The sequence below is a fragment of the Filicampus tigris genome, chromosome 10 (genome assembly GCF_054856515.1).
Source record: "Filicampus tigris isolate MCC_2025a chromosome 10, RoL_Ftig_1.0, whole genome shotgun sequence".
NCBI classification, from domain to species: domain Eukaryota; kingdom Metazoa; phylum Chordata; class Actinopteri; order Syngnathiformes; family Syngnathidae; genus Filicampus; species Filicampus tigris.
Window position 1 is genome coordinate 15,644,814 of NC_141226.1, and position 16,207 is coordinate 15,661,020.

General features: G+C 42.1%; 1 protein-coding gene across 1 annotated transcript; it reads right to left on the reverse strand.

Moving 5' to 3' along the window:
- Positions 1-2,037: 2,037 nt before the first annotated feature.
- LOC147141039 (carboxyl-terminal PDZ ligand of neuronal nitric oxide synthase protein-like) lies at positions 2,038-14,842 on the reverse strand. The gene is made up of 10 exons (XM_086044166.1): positions 14,316-14,842; positions 13,939-14,010; positions 10,632-10,721; positions 10,498-10,556; positions 9,241-9,349; positions 6,806-6,935; positions 6,325-6,446; positions 5,870-6,031; positions 5,081-5,249; positions 2,038-4,138 (listed from the first exon to the last, which is right to left on the reverse strand). The coding sequence occupies exons 1-10, from the start codon at positions 14,418-14,420 to the stop codon at positions 3,597-3,599; spliced, it is 1,560 nt and encodes a 519-aa protein (XP_085900292.1). The 5' UTR covers positions 14,421-14,842; the 3' UTR covers positions 2,038-3,596.
- Positions 14,843-16,207: the final 1,365 nt, after the last annotated feature.

The following is a 16,207-nucleotide window of genomic DNA, read 5'->3' on the forward strand; positions in this document are numbered from 1 at the left end:
ATTGCAGGACGGTTCTGAAGTTTTATTGGAGTCACAGTGAGCTACCGTCCTCTAGATTGTTTAGTGTAAAGGCCTACTAGATACACCAAACCGACGTCGGAGGTCGGAAAGCCTCATGGCGTCTGATTAGCCGCCTTTAAAGTCAACCCAAACATATTTTTTTCAAGAATATGTTCCCAGCAGGCCCGCTAGTTGAAACACGGCATTCTGATTTATATTGCGTTTGTGGAATATAAATTAAACAGCAAAAAGCACTAGTTTTTCGCCATCTATGGGGGCGGCCATTTTGTCTTCTGTCGATTGAAAATGACATCACAACTGCTCATAACGACCAATCACGGCTGACCTGTTTTCTGAATCTGAGCCGTGATTGGTCGTTGTGAGCAGTTGTGATGTCATTTTCAATCGACAGAAGACAAAATGGCCGCCCCCGGAGATTGCGAAAAACGAGTGGATTAACACTTATTCCACAAACGCAATATTGATCAGAATGCACTGTTTCAACTAGTGGGCTTGCATAGAACATATTCTTGCAAAAAAATATGTTTGCGTTGACTTCCACTTTAAGGTGTGAATGTGTTGGCACGACGAAAGTAACCACAAACTGAGGTGGTGACATCTGTTGATATTACTTTAGTTTCACCCTCATGCACGTTTAATCTAGGATGTACATCTTTCTAGCTGTCATTCAGTACTAACACGCTTCTCCATACAAGTGAGCGTAGATTTCTTCCTCATATTGTTCATATTTCCATGATAGCCCACCTAATACAGCATTACTCTAAAATTTTTCCATCATATCAGCAAAAAAGTCAGGGAATTAAGAGGATACATCCTCTTTGGACTATAATGTGGAGCATTTTGAGCAAATCCATCTCTATATACATCTGTTCCTAACCGCACTCCAATTCGGCCAGAGGTTTTTCAGATAGTTCACTTAAAAAAAAAAAAACCCTCTAATGCCATAAGTGCAATGGTGAGCGGATGATTCAACTCGTGGTTATCCGCTGAACTGACACAGAGGAGCAATGAACCGCTGTTGTGATCAAAGAGAAACATGACTGATGTGAGGAGGTGGCTTATTTGAACATGAAATGAAAGTAATAGTCAGCTCCTGGGGGTCCACCCACTATCACTATCAAGTGTCAACAGCTACGCTACAGGGAGCTGCCTGCTGTGGTGACTGAGTGTGGGCAAGGGAATGGCTGATTTTCACACTTCCCAGCCTTCCCATCTGCAGTCTTAGCTCAGTCCTACATCAGGTTTGTGCACTTTTGAGTTGTTGGCTGGCAAACCTTACGTGGGGCCGTTGGGAGCACAAATCGGCATTGCCCGCCACAGGAACTTCCTAAACATGCATACAAACTTCTGAAATGCCCCCACGCTACTCGAACACATATTTCAGTCTACAGTCGCTATTATATGAATGGATCTCTGTATGATGTGTGAAAGGTTGAATTGAGCACTTTTCGCCTGACATGTTGTCCTTTACACTTCACATTTTTTAGCCTAGCGTCATTAAAGGGAAGTCAACCCAAACACATTTTTCAAGAATATGTTCTATGCAGGCCCACTAGATGAAACGTGGCATTCTGATGAATATTGCGCTTGTGGAATAAGAGTTAAGCAGCAAAATCCACATGTTTTTAGCCATCTCACGGGCCGGCCATTTTGTCACGTCTGTCAACTAAAAATGGCAGGGCACAGGTAACGACCAATCACGGCTCAGTTTCAGAAAACAGGTGATCTGTGATTGGTCGTTAACTGAGCCCTAAGCAGTTGTGATGTCATTTTCAGTCGACCGAAGTTACAAAATGGCCAGTGGCCTTAGTTGGCTAAAAACATGTGGATTAACTCTTATTCCACAAATGCAATATTCATCAGAATGCCTTGTTTCACCTAGTGGGCCCGCATAGAACATATTCTTGAAAAAAATATATTTGGGTTGACTTCCCTTTAAGGCAACATGTCAGTAATGAGAATAAATACTATACACACCAAAGTGCAAAAACAAAAACATACCACCAAGCAACAGAACACATATGAGAAAGGGCGTTTAATTCCACAAGGCGATACATTTACGGCGTGTTTGTAAATTCACTTTTCTTTTTCAGTGCACTTGACGTAACGAGACCTAGCTGGTGTGAGTGAGGGCTCCAATAATGGAACATCGGGAAAATGGTTCAAAATACAGAGAGGTTGCAGAGAACAGGAGATGGCTATATTTGGGGAAGAACTGAACAACGTGTCCACAATTTAGTTTTGCTTTTGAAAGCTGGCTTGCAGTCATGCATGCCAAAACCGGAGTGACAGTTGACCACCGGTACTGGAAGGCACAGATTTGTTTTATATGCCTCTCCAAAGGTGTTGCCGTGGGGCGCGGCAGAATTAAGACCCGCTGCAATACGGTGTTAATAAATAATTCTTAATATGGGGGCTATAAAGTAAACACAAAATGTGATGCTTGCATACATTAACATTCAACTGATCCCACAAAAGAAACAAGACAATGTGAATAAACTCATGCCCAAAAATCGTCATATCCTTGCTGGATGTGTCACACGTATCACAGTTTTAACCACAGTATGGTTGGTATGGCAACAAGCACGGAGCGCTGTCATGTCGCAAAGGCAGGGAAGCCAACCTGTTCACAATCGTGAATATACACGCATACATTACTAAACACGCAGCAGTGAGCTGTGGCACAATTTGCGCTTTGCAATCCATGCCGACGCCGGATTTGTTTTGCACGTGGAGCTGCAGAGAGATACGTACGTGGATGCGGAAGCTTTGTTTTACGTAATTAGTTATGATCTTTTTTCAAATGAGAAATGTTACGAGCGCCTTGCATCCAATCGGAGACCTCCATTAAACCGTGCCTCAATTCGTCACTTGCTGTCCGTTTCATCGCATGCCTTCATTTGTCCCTTCAGAAAAAAAAAAAAAAAAAAAAAAGACAGGCGGAGCCACTAGGAAACTGCAGTTACCTGTACTATGACAACCATAAAAATATAAATGCTTTTGTACAAATAAGGCCTCCTTAATAGACGCCTGACCTCAAAGAGACCCCCCAGGCAATATTAAGAACTACAGTACCAGTAAAGAAGCGTGGATACTCCTTCTCATTTACAGCTTGTGCAAATGTTGGCCCCCCCCCTCCCCCACAGATGTTGTATTGAACTGTCTGGCAGCAGAGAGCAAAGACAACCCTTTAATATTCAAGCCAAATGTGTAGAGCGAAGACAATCATTAAGTTAGCTAAAAACATAACAAACAAATAACATTTGTTTTTTCGCATTAGGATTTGCAGAGGTTTGGACAGTATCATTCTTGCTACTTATATCACATTAAATATTCAACATGCATGTGTTAGAAATGTGATTTCGAGCCTGCTTTGACATAAGTCACAATGTCAGACATTTTTTAAGTCACTAAAAGCATGACATCTTTCCACTGCGCCAAATGTTAAACATCAGAACTTGCCTTTCATTTCAACTGCACGGAGTGCGACCTATCTGAAAAATGTGCAATGCAGTTTATTAATGATCTTCACATGTGCAGGATGACGCATGAATCCAATTTTGGTGCCTCTACCTCTACACAGCCATCTCATCCCCTAAACAGTCTGGCAAACTCTCAGTATTCAACACATGGAAGAGTCGAGAGGCACCGTCCGTCCCGGATCCCTCCCCGTGCCCCCAACTGTCCCGGTCGTCACTCTCATCCGTGTTGGATTCATACTCCGATCCGATTCCCGATTCCCTGAACCGGAGCAGCTCCAGAGCCCCCAGCACCTGCTCGCCCATCAGTGAGCTGTCATCCGGAGCTCCGTCGCTGGGCGTCTCACCCGTCTCGCCCGTGGCTTGGCCTTGCTCCTGTCCGTCCGGACCTCGCGAGGAGAACCGGAAGCACTCCAGACGTACCGCGTTGCCGCCGAGGCTAAGGGGGCTGCTTTCGGCACCCGCGGTGCTTGACGAGCAGGACCCCGGGAGGAAGGAGACCCAAGCGCTGTCACTGATCTGGCGTTGGGAAACAGAGGCTAAGGGGCCAGTAGAGGGAGACGGTGTGAGCGGTTCACTGGGCGTGCTGGGGGGTCGTGCACGAAAAGTGATCTCCAGAAGACTGTCCTGGGAGCCCACTGAGGAAACATGGGAAAGAACATTTCTGAGAACAGAGCAGGAGGAAGTGTGATGTAAGTGGACTTAGAATTCAGAACGGCATGACAACGTGCACGGATAGAAGAGACACTTATGTTGATAAAATAAACAGGATATGATTGAGTAAGTTGGCGTGAAATACAGTAGTACCTTAATGTACAAATTAAGGGTGGGAACGATAATGGTTTTTTCGATGCATTGTTTGGCGTATTAAAAAAAAGATTCTGAATCGATTCATACATGTCACGACTCAAGTCCCGGTATTAATAATCGATATTTAAATTTCAAATAAAAAAACTAAAAGCATGCGCAAGTGATTAAGTGCGTCTGTACGTCAGATATCTGTGCTAGGCTAAGCTAATACGTGACAAGATGGCGGAACAGGCGAAACCTCATACGAGCACAGCGAAGTCAAAGTGTGAAATATAAATCATTGCTCTTCCTTGAGTTTTTGTTTTTTAAAAAGGTACCAGTGTTTTGCATGGACTATAAAATGCAAGCCAATGTAGTGATGCATCGGAATTGAATCGAATCACCTCTGAATCGGAATTGAATTGAATCGTGGGCCTCTGAATCGGATCAAATCGTGAAATACCCACAGATTCCCACCCCTAATACAAATGTTAATTTATTTCTTGTCATTAGTTTATGACATTTAGAATCCAGATATTTAATCCCTGGGGGCCTAACATCTGCGCTATACTCCATGCTCCTTGCAAGTGTTTTCATTTTGCATTTGTATGTCTTGCTGCTTGTCGTTCAATAAAACAGACAGACATGCATCAGTGAGAGTTCACTTGAGTCGTGACATGTATGTCAGATTTTGGCTGGCAACACAAAGCAAAATAAAAAAAATCAACCAAGCAACAGCTCGTAAATTGAAACCCTCATAAGTCAAGGTACGAGTAGTGTGTTCCACTCACTGGATGATAAATGTCCACCAGCTTTGAGCTCAAGTTCCTGGATCTGTTTGACCAGCAGGGAAATGTGCTGCAGCAAGTCAGTGTTCTGCTGCAGCAGCCTCTGAACTCTCGTCTGGGCCTCGCTTCGAGCACAAACCTCCACAGACAGCTGGCCTCGGAGCACGTGCACCTGAGAAGAGCAAAATCAGCCGGACAAAAAAAAGGTTAAAAAGCACAGCCAATGAAAAAAGGTCAATGTCGTTTTGAATTACACAACCCACATGGCGTTATATTTAGCTTTTGCATGAAATCTCAGACCGAACCTAAGAGCCATGCATAGTCATCACCATATCACTTTTTATGAAAATAAAAAATTAATTAAAAATATTGATAGTAAAATAAAAACTCGGCTCATTCAGAAAGCCAAATCTGTAATATAGCTTTTTGTGTGTAGTATATGTGTGAGAATTGTAATTTCGACACAGGATTAATAAAGTTGCTCTGTCATTATCCCACTTCAGGGCGAACAATTGCGAGTGTGTGAGGAAACGAATGTTGCGTTCACATCAGAGTTCGCCAGGGTTCCTTCAACGTCGCAAATCTTTCGCCGCCAACAGCCTTGCTGATTTTTTTTCAGAAAAGCACAGGCGAATGTCGGACGACAGCCTGGCGAACATTTGCCACCTCGAAAGAACCCTGATGTCAACGCGCCTTTTTTTTTTTTTTCTACCTCAGCTCGAGTGTGAAACATTTTACCGAGATGTTTTAAAAAAACGACGTCAGCGAACATTGAAGACATGTCCTGAGTACCTGAGCTGATGCCGCCAGTGCCTGTTGCTCCTGCTGCTGTAACTGTTTCTGCAATAGTTGTACCTGGTGCTCTGAAGCGCAGGGGGCCTCTGCGGCCGACTGACCCGCTACAGAAGCAAGCCTAGCCGGGGAGTTCAGCAGCAGAGAGCCACCGTTGGATCCCTGCAGCAAAGAGGACATTTACAAACAGACTGCGCTTACAAACTGCTCGGATGGAGATCCATCACATCCGAGGCCTATATTTTTTTTTTTTTGGGGAGGGGGGGTACAGCGGAATCTCATCAGACTCTGCAGGCGTACCAAATAAAGTCTGCAGCATGTAAATTGTCTGAAAGCAATCATAAATGTCACTCGGAAGCGGCTGGTGTGGTCTGTGTACTAAAAATCTGCTGTTGTTTGAATGGAATAACAACTAGGTGCACTAAAATGATCAAGTATAATTTACGGTTCTCTACCTTCCCGTTATTACCGAGGACCTTTTTGTTCCTCTCCTGGTCTGATGAAGTGTTGCACTCGATACTCTCCTCTGTTGTGGCTTCAAGGTCGGTCTCCTCTGACAATGCAAACCTCTTGTCGGCTGCAAAGAACGCAGACACATATGAGGGACCTTTCATGGCGTGTTTTTTTTTTTTTTTTTTTTTTTTTTTCTCGGAGCTTGGCAGCATGCAACTCATCTATGGTGGCAATGCAGTGTGTCGAATCCGCGAGAGCAAATGATTTAATCAATGTCTCAAAGAACTCGCCAGCAATAAAGTGCAGCTGCGGCACTGCAAGCTAATGAAAACTATCATTTCAAGAAAGTGGCATGTTTTCTCTCTGCTCCTTTTTTTTTTAAGCCGGTGCTCGATGAAGCTGGAACGGGGGAGTTGGTGGGACATGTGGGAGGCAAGGGCGATTTGTGACAGGAGGAAAGGGACAGTTTGTGATGTTTGTCACCTGGCATTGCATCGGGCTCCTTCTCCTTCCCCTCCTCATCCTCCTGGTCATCGTTTTTCTTCTGCAAGGTCAGTTGGTGACACACGTCAAACGCCTGACCTACTGTCCGCACAATCCGCATGGCCTGAGACTGGGAAGGGAGACGAGAGTGTTGTGTCTTTGAGTGCGTGAGACAAGTTGTTTGTCGGGTGCAGGCTGCAAGGGAGGGTGGAAATATGAAGGGAGCCAGCGGGAAGAAAATGAGGTGAAATAGGAGAAAGGATTGCTGCAGTGGGGGAGTATATGGGAGAGGGAGGTAATAAAAGGGGGAGTGAGCATGAGAAGCTTCAATTGCTCTGTATTGATTCTGCTACTATAGTGACGAATTGGGGTGGCTCAGAATTAAGCAATTACATCCTAAACTATAAATTCTACACTCTGAAAACAGTTGGGTTGAAAATAACACAATTGTGGGCCAAAAATGGACAGATCCACCAATTGGGTCAATTTGACCCACTTTCTTGCATTGTTTTGCACAAAACAGCACAATTTTTGGATTTTGGAATGCTTTGTGCAAAACTACCAAACTTGGTTTAGGGTCAGGGTTTATTGACCCAACTAGTGGATTGGTCCATTTTTGACCCAGAATTTGATTATTTTTAAGCCAACTGCTTTTAGAGAGTACCCATTTTTGCAGTTTGCATTTTTGCAACCCAGAGAGTTGGGTCAAATTGACCCAAGTAGTGGATCGGTCCTTTTTTTGACGCAAAATTGTGTTATTTTTAACCCAACTCTTTTTAGGGTGATGAAAGGAAGTAAAAAAAAACCCATATATTTTACATTATGTTAAACAATACATTTCAGATTTTTTCCCCCCAAATTTAAAACACATTATGAGGTGTCTCAATGACATATTTGCACATTTGAGAAGGATGCAAAGACTTTGGTTTCAGCTAGGACATTAAACAGGAAAGCAAGCAACTTCTACAGAGCCTAGAGTGTGGAAAAAAGCAATCATCCATCAAGATGATAAAAGCATTTTCACTAGTGGAGACAGCAAGTTATACACTACAGGGCCCTATTTTCGTAAACTGCCGCAACTTCATTTTCTTGCCGGGGCAATCTAGTCTACCGTGTTTGGGAATTTGTCAGACCGTGTTGTGCATCGCTGGGTATTCCGGTGGGCATTTTCTATTACAGTCCCCTGCACCTGACAATTTAGTAACAGAAAGTAGACTAGACTTTAACCCAGCTAAAAGCAGGTCTAAGTTGTGGCGCAGGTCGTGTAACGTGATTTTGGTGGCAGGCAGACAGATTCTGATCCGACTGATGTTTGTGTGTGGAGGGGTGGCGGTGGGGGTCACAAACAGACACACAATCGGAGCTAACTTTACATCATCCGCAAGTGGAGATCTTGCAGCTCCTTATAAACATACTTTGCGCGTCGATCTCCTGTACGGACTACAGCGAGTCTGTTATGCTAGGTTCAGACCAAACACGAAATATTGCGTCGCATGATTTTGTTCGCCGGGTGTGGGAGTTGCTTCAAGTGGAGAAGAAAAGGGGCTCACTTGTGGAGGCAGAAGTTTATCCACTACAGGGCCGTATTTTCATAGACAGGCGCAGCTTCATTTTGGTGCCGGAGAAGGTCTACTTTTAGCATGTTTGGGAATTTGGCAGATGGCGCACCTGACAATTTGGTGACAGAAATCAGACTAATTTTAGACTTGCTAAAAGCAGGTCTAAGTTGTGGCACAGGTAGTGTAACGCAATTTTGGTGGATTTGATCCAGAGACAGAGAGACAGAGAGAAGTTTGGTTAAGTGCTTGTATGTTTAAAAGAACATTATTATAGAATTTGAGACTTTAAATTTGACATGAAAAGCGAAATGAAAGAATAAAGCAACAAAAATGGAAATAGTTTGTTGTTGTCACATCAAACCTACGACAACAAAATCGTCAAATAAAGCAGCTAGTCCTCCCAAGACTGAATCCAAAAGCTCCACAGAGAGCTCCACTGAAAACAAATCTCATTTGCTCGTAACAACTGCTCCATCTCCTCCTGCTCAGTTACAGACGTGGTTTAAAGCAGACAGCAGCAAAAATTTGGACTTTCTCCAGACAATGAGGTGACATTAATCAGCGATGTTGTTCAGAGCAGAGAAAGACACGCACACACAAAACTCATTTCTCTTCCAATGAGGATGATTAAAATTAAGACTCAGCTAAGTCACTGTCTGTCTCGTCTCCATGATAAAGGGATCACAGGGGAATTATCTTTGTCTTGGAGGAAAATGTCCTCTTAGTATGCAGATATTTTCTTTTCCGTGAACTACGTCACTACATCGGCACTGGCCTGCTGGACTAGCTACAGATTGGATTGAAGTCCATGTGAAACTACTAATGCGTGGTCATAGTTGACATAATCGTGTTTTGTGGGGAATTTACATCGCTTACCTTCCTCTTCGACTTGAAGACATTGCAGCGGAAGCTATTGCTTTCTCCGTCCCTGGCTATGTAACTGAAGATCTTTAGGTCTTGTGCATCATGTGAGACATAAAAAATCCTGGTGGCAGAACAGAGTGCGTCGGCTTACGTTCACCGTCTTAAAGTGGAAGTCAAGTCAAGTCAAGTCCTTCCAATATGTTCTTTGCAGCCCAACTAGTCTAAACGTGGAATTCTGATTGTTTCCAGCACAACCCAAATATATCTTTTTTCAAGAATATGTTCTATGCAGGCTCACTAGTTGAAACAAGGCAATATGATTAATATGAAATATAAGTTAAGCAGCAAAATCCACCCGATTCAAGCTATCTCAGGGGGCGGCCATTTTGTCACTTCTGTCGACTGAAAATGACATCACAGTTGCTCAGTGATCAGATAACGGCCAATCACAGCTCACCTGGTTTCTGAAGCTGAGCCGTGATTGGTTGTTACCTGAGCAGTTGTGATGTCATTTTCAGTCGACAGAAGTGACAAAATGGCCACCCCCAGTGATGGCGACAAACCGGTGCATTTTGTTTCTTAACTGATATTAATCAGAATGCTGTGTTTCAACTAGTCGGCCTGCATAGAATGTATTCTTAAAAAAATATATGTTTGGGTTGACTCCACCCATTTTTGTCCATTTCAGGTGGCGGCCATTTTGCCACATGCTGTCAACTGAAAATAACATCACAGTTGGCTCAGGTAACGACCAATCATGGCTCAGCTTGCAAACATCACATGACCAAATTCAGAAAACAGGTGTCGATCGATCAAAGACGTCATTGACATTACAGCAAATACATTTTTGGGGGCATGTTTGTAGGCTTTATTTGTTATTATTTTTTTACCCAACGCATTTCACTGAGTGTCAATTTTATGTCAATTTTGGCTATTCGTACCAATCCGTGTACCCTGTACAGTGAGTATACAGTAAATAAACTAGTTGTTTAAATAGATTGGACAAATTGGACCATCTTTGATCGTATCTTTCTTTTTTTTTTAAGATCGCTGATCAGTTACCTGCTCTAAAATCCCAATCACGTGCAGCCTAATGAACTAAAATGAAGCATTTTAAAACAAATAACAACCCATAAAAATGTACAACAATGAACAAAAACTCGCTCTAAAAACGAACCAAAACTAAATGAATTTAAGAAACGAAAGTCAAAATGAAATAAAAACCAACTCTAATGAAAAATGAAAAACTATGATAACCCTGGTCCTCACCTGAATATGGGATCCTGCGTCACCAAGATTGTACTCTCATCCCACGACCAGCCTTTTCGCTACCAGGGCATATAAAAGCGAGACGTTGAATTAGCCTTTGCTGCAGTAATAAAATGACACTTTATGGGACCGACCTTCTTTTTTCTTAATATCACTTTGACAAAATCCGTGGAAACAACAATGTTGACCTTCTTTTTCTTGATGTTCTTCAGCTTGAATTCATACTGTGAAAAACAAAACAATCGTGTTAGCATTTCAAGGTGACTCAATCACATTTAAAGGGGTTGAAAAACATGTTGGTAGAGAGAGTGATGCATACTGCAACACTCCCACTGAGACGGCTCTCTTTACACAGTGACAGATGATATATTGGAAAAGAGAGACGGCATCGTCAAGATAGTAGGACGGTTTTGATTATCGTCCCCTTAGAGGAAATACAAGCTTGAGTAAACACGGTGCCACTTTAAGTTTCTCCTTCTGGAGGCTGTTTAAGATTTCAAATTCAGCTCTCACAGCGGGTGGTTGAGATGTTTGGCACACTTTCATCCCTCTTCATGATTAATGACGGAGTTTCCTCCGTAGACATCTCGGCCCGGAGAGCTTTGAGCAGCCGTGATGTATTTGAAAATCCCACATCACGTTTGAAAACATCAGTTGATGAAGTGATCACAAAGCTCAGTCAGTCAATTGAGGATACGTCATATTTTGTTTGTCCTCGTGTTGACGAGCCTTTTACTCGGCTTCGACTCATCCTTCCATTCGCCCTGACACATTAGACTGAAATCCATCCGTCTGGATTTCAAATGAAATCGCTGTTATTTATAGTCAAATGGCAAGTGGCCATGACGTTAGCGCCATTGAATCAGCAAGCGGTTTATCTACTAGCCAGTGACGTGCGTGCGTAACATCCAGAAAATTCAATAATACATCTTGTCATATGCTCTTACTCGCCACTCATCCATCTCATCAAGGAGTGGGAATTTTTCTGACATTCCGAAGCGTGGATGCTCAGGTGACGGATAGACTCCCTCGGTAATGTGTGTGTGTGTGTGTGCGTGTGCGTGGGGGTGTGTTGGCGTAGACTAGTATCCAGTCTTATTCTATTTCCATGCAGTATACGTGAAGCAATGCCATCCATCTCAGCACACAAAAGCTGTCAGAGGCAGATGAGGCGTAACATTGGATGAAATTACTGCACAATTACATGCACATTCAGCGGACACTAAACAAGAAAAACATTGCTTTAAAGAACAGCATCTGTGTCTTCAATCTTCATAGCGACATAATAAGCGTTTGGATTCATTCACATATTTTGTTTCCTCTGTCCAGTGTTCTATTGAAGGGCTATTTACAGTAAGATGAAAATAATAATTGTGTGAGTGCGTATTTGTAAAGGAAACGGGGTGAAGTATAATCAACATCTGAAGAGTTTATAATAAGGTAAGTATGAATTGCGACTGCAGTTGCACAATACTACTACAAATACTGACACTACTTCCATGAATGTGATTGCTTATTTGGTCACTTCAACCTTTGATTGTGAGTCACTGTATCGCAATGCAGCTAAAATTAGGCTTCTTACAATAGAGCTTTGTTTTTAATGTGTTTTTATGCACCGAAATACCGTAACCTGTACCGATATTATTTCACTTAATATTTCACATATAAGTACTCAGGAATCTCGCCCCCTTTCCATGATCACAATAGAAATGGCTTAAATGTGGTAAAAATAACACATGGTTTTCCTTTTTTTTTTTTTTTTTCAAATCAGAGATGCAAGTAAACTTTTCTAAATGATTTTTTGTGCTAATTCCGAATCTGCCCTCATTTTTTTTAGTACATCAAACAATACCAATAACAATATAGTATGTAATATTGTAATATTTTTCGTAATTTTTAAGAAATAAGCAACAGGTAATTTTTTTTTGAAACGTCATCACTATAAATCACAACACATCATTAAAAATCCGTATTACGCATGCTTTTATAGGTCAAACAAGAAACACGAAATGAAAATATCTCACAAACCTGATGTGCTGGAATAAAAGTAAAAACTTTTTTTTTTTTAATCAGTGTCAAAAATACACTTAGGGACACATATAGCCATCTGATTAAAATTTGCTGTTGACCAGTATAATGGAGGTCAAACTTGTGGCATTTTTCGTTCACACATCGCCAGGAAAAGTCTATTCAGAGCATCAGCGTCAAACAAAAGCTTGATTCAGACTAATAAAACTTGACCCTCATCGATTTCAGGTTGTTCAAAGGCTTGAAGCGCAACCTTATTATGCTCAACAACGTGAAGTCGGTACAGTAAGTATTTGCCAAGGATCGCGTCATTTGTCCATTGTGGTAGTTGGAGCAGTGTGACAGCCATTAAGCCTCTTAATTGCGGAACTGCAGTCGAGGAAAGAAAAACTCGCCGGCTGAGACTTTTGGGCAAGGGACTGAGATGCTTACAAAAACTGAAAGCTGTCAAAATGCTGATGGCCCTCACATCTGTCCGAATGATACCTAACCAGAAATAGAAAGAAATGGAGTATGTTTCTGTATGTTCTTTTCGACATGTTTGTGCATGGGGACTGAGGGATGACAATTTGACAAGCTTTAAATGACATAATTTTCAAATGGAATCGAATGTATTGTTATTGCATAAATTCATGGGCCGCCAGATAGTGCGCCGATTTTCTTCAATGAAAAAGCGACACAGGAGACTGGAGGAAGGGTATAAAACAAGTCTCAAACTGTGCTCATATTAGAAAGGGGCACAGTGTGGGTTTGGAAAAGAACTCAGGACACAGCCACCTGAATAGAGGACAACAAACAATGACTCGAACACTTGCACATGTGGAAGGGGGATTGGGGTATCAGGCGGGGGTGGTCCGACAGCCCGGATCGGCCGATCGCAGTCTTGAATAGAAGAAGATAAGTTTTCCTCGACATGTGCCAATAAGGCATCACGATCCCAGATGAGGATTAAGTCCTCATTGCGTGTCACTGACGACACAGCCGACCTCCGTGGGACTCAATAACTTGGGTGTCGGATTAGATCTCGGTACTGACCAACAGATAGTAAATCCTTTCCTCCAACGTGACTCCCGAACACTGCAGTGGGAAGTAATTGCTCTGCAGTCGCTGGCCTTGTCTCAGCCTCGAGAGATGTGGATTTTTCAAATGATGTGGCATATAAACCTCAGGCATAAAGTCACAATCAGGATGTAATTTAATAAATCCAGACAGAATAGAGAGTGCGCAAGAGAATGATGATTCGGCACAGCCAGATGAAGTGTGAAGAGGATGGCCCATCACTGTGCACAGGGTGTGACATTAAACACTCTCTGTCAGGAAGCAAACCTTTCATTGATTGCTTGGATGTGTGTTTGCTTAGCTATTACAGTAGTTAAACAACTCGCGGATATGACATATTAGATTGTCTCTTACTCTGATTCTTCTCATCGCAGCAACTATTTCCATGCGGCTGCCAGGACGACCCACTTCCAAGCTGCCAATGTACTGTAAAAATCCAAAGGAAATCCATGTCAGAGAAAGCCACTACCACTTGTTACTTTATTTTCATATTGCATCAACTTAAACTCCTGTTGACACACTTCGAACAGAATTGCTGGGACAGAAGTGATGGAAAATGTTTGCGACGAAAGCAAGAAAGTCATAAAATCTAAAACAGACAAAATAAAGAAAAATATTATTGTAATTGGAACACATTTGTGCATAATGGCAATGAACAACTAAGGTGCTTAATAATTCATAACTCTATTTGTCACAATAGAGTCCAACAATGACCCAGCTGGGGTCTTTACCTTTGCCTCGAAGCAGACTCCATGCTGGAACACCTCCTCGTTATGCATGGGGATCCTCAAATCGAGGGAGTCATCCACCAAATTGTACTTGGTCACCCCTGGCATCGCTCATTCATCGAATGACTGCGGACCCGACACTTGTTTGGTCTGAGGAACACTAAAGACGAGCACGGATGCGCATCTTTCTGCGCACTCTTACTCCCTGGAGGTCATCCGGGTCGAGACGGATCGATGAGTTGTAGAGTTCGGCTTCTGGAACTGATCGGTGATCGATGTGCGCAGCAGACCCACCATCCTCCATCCCCCCGCCCCCAACCCCCCTTGTGTCCTTTCTCTGAGGCACGACGGAAGATTTACGCGCTGCTATCGCTCTGCAGATGACTCAACACATGGCTCTTGTTTGCTCCGAGGTCTGCATCAAGCTTCTGTTTCTTTCAAATGTTCGACGTTGATAGGAAGCGAAGCGAGTGCTTCGCATCCTTTAAAGTGGGTGGAAGAGAAGAGCTAAGTGCCTTCTTCCAGCAGGAGTGCATGTTGTTTGTTTGTGTGACATCTAGCGGTAACACCGGGAACATACTGATTCTATAAATCCCCCCCCCCCCCCCAAAGGCGACAACTTCATGCACGCTTTTAAAATGCAGCTATAATGAACGTGAATTACAAACACATATTTAGGATGTATGTAAAGTTTATGCAAAAGATTGAATACAGAGATACACACATTTGAAAACGTACTTTGAAACGGTAACCATAACTTGTCTTGTAAAAAGTATTGTTCAAATGTGCCCTACACTGGTCAACAGCAAATTTTAATCAGAGTTGGCTTTATGTGTCCCTAAACGTATTTTGGACGATGGTGATTTGCTCGTTGAGTGGTCATTCGTGTTACGTTGTTCTGCTTGTATCTTGTGAGCCAGTATTAAAATGAATGAATGAATGAATGAATAAATGAACGAATGTCCTCCAGCCAATTGGAAAATGAAGATAATGACAATCATTTAGAGGTTCTAATTGAATATAATGAAACAGTTACAGTGCACTGATGGAGTTAAATATGCTGTTGGGAATGATTCGAGTTGCTACGGCTATAAAAGTATTGGAATGCAGAAATGTATTGAATGAGTGCCGTATGAGGAAGAAATGACGATTATGCAGTTATTAATGCTTTATTCCACTAAAGAGAGTTCAGATCAGACACTTCACTATACCCCCCCACAAATGGGATTCCATACCAACAATGTATCAAAAACTCCTCATTTTGTGAAGAAAATACTTTGACGAGATTAGATGTCACAGAGATATTCAGGAAATAATATGTGTGTTGTTATGGTTGTTGTTTTCCTTGGTGCAGAAGTGCGCCACGTACTGCATAATGCTGAGAGGTGTTTCGCATATTTTGCTTACCTTATTTAGCTATAAGAGTGAACCTAATTGCCAAAAAGCGCTGTGCTCTACTGCAGATGACACTATAAAGATATAAATGTATTTTTTTGGCCAAAACAGTCATTTAAATTGGAATAACTTTAAAATATCACGTATTGACATTAATGCTAATGTCTGTTGGCACAACAAAGCAAGCAAGCTGTTTGCGACAAAACAATTTGAGTTCTTTTCCCTTATATATACTTAAGTTGGTGGGACAATACAAGGGACAATAGTTCTGTAAATTTGTATTTCTTTGTTGAATTGCTCAATTTAAAATGTTTGTTGTCTTGAAATTGTGAGTTCAGACAATTGTTTTTTACAGTGCAGCAACCACAGTAATAAACATAATGTTAAATCAATATCTCTCTAACTCAATTAAAAAAGATTCAGGATTTAGCTCTTGTATTGAATAGCATTATATTGTGCAAGTGCTTAGCATGTATGCCTCACAGTACTGAGGTTCGGAT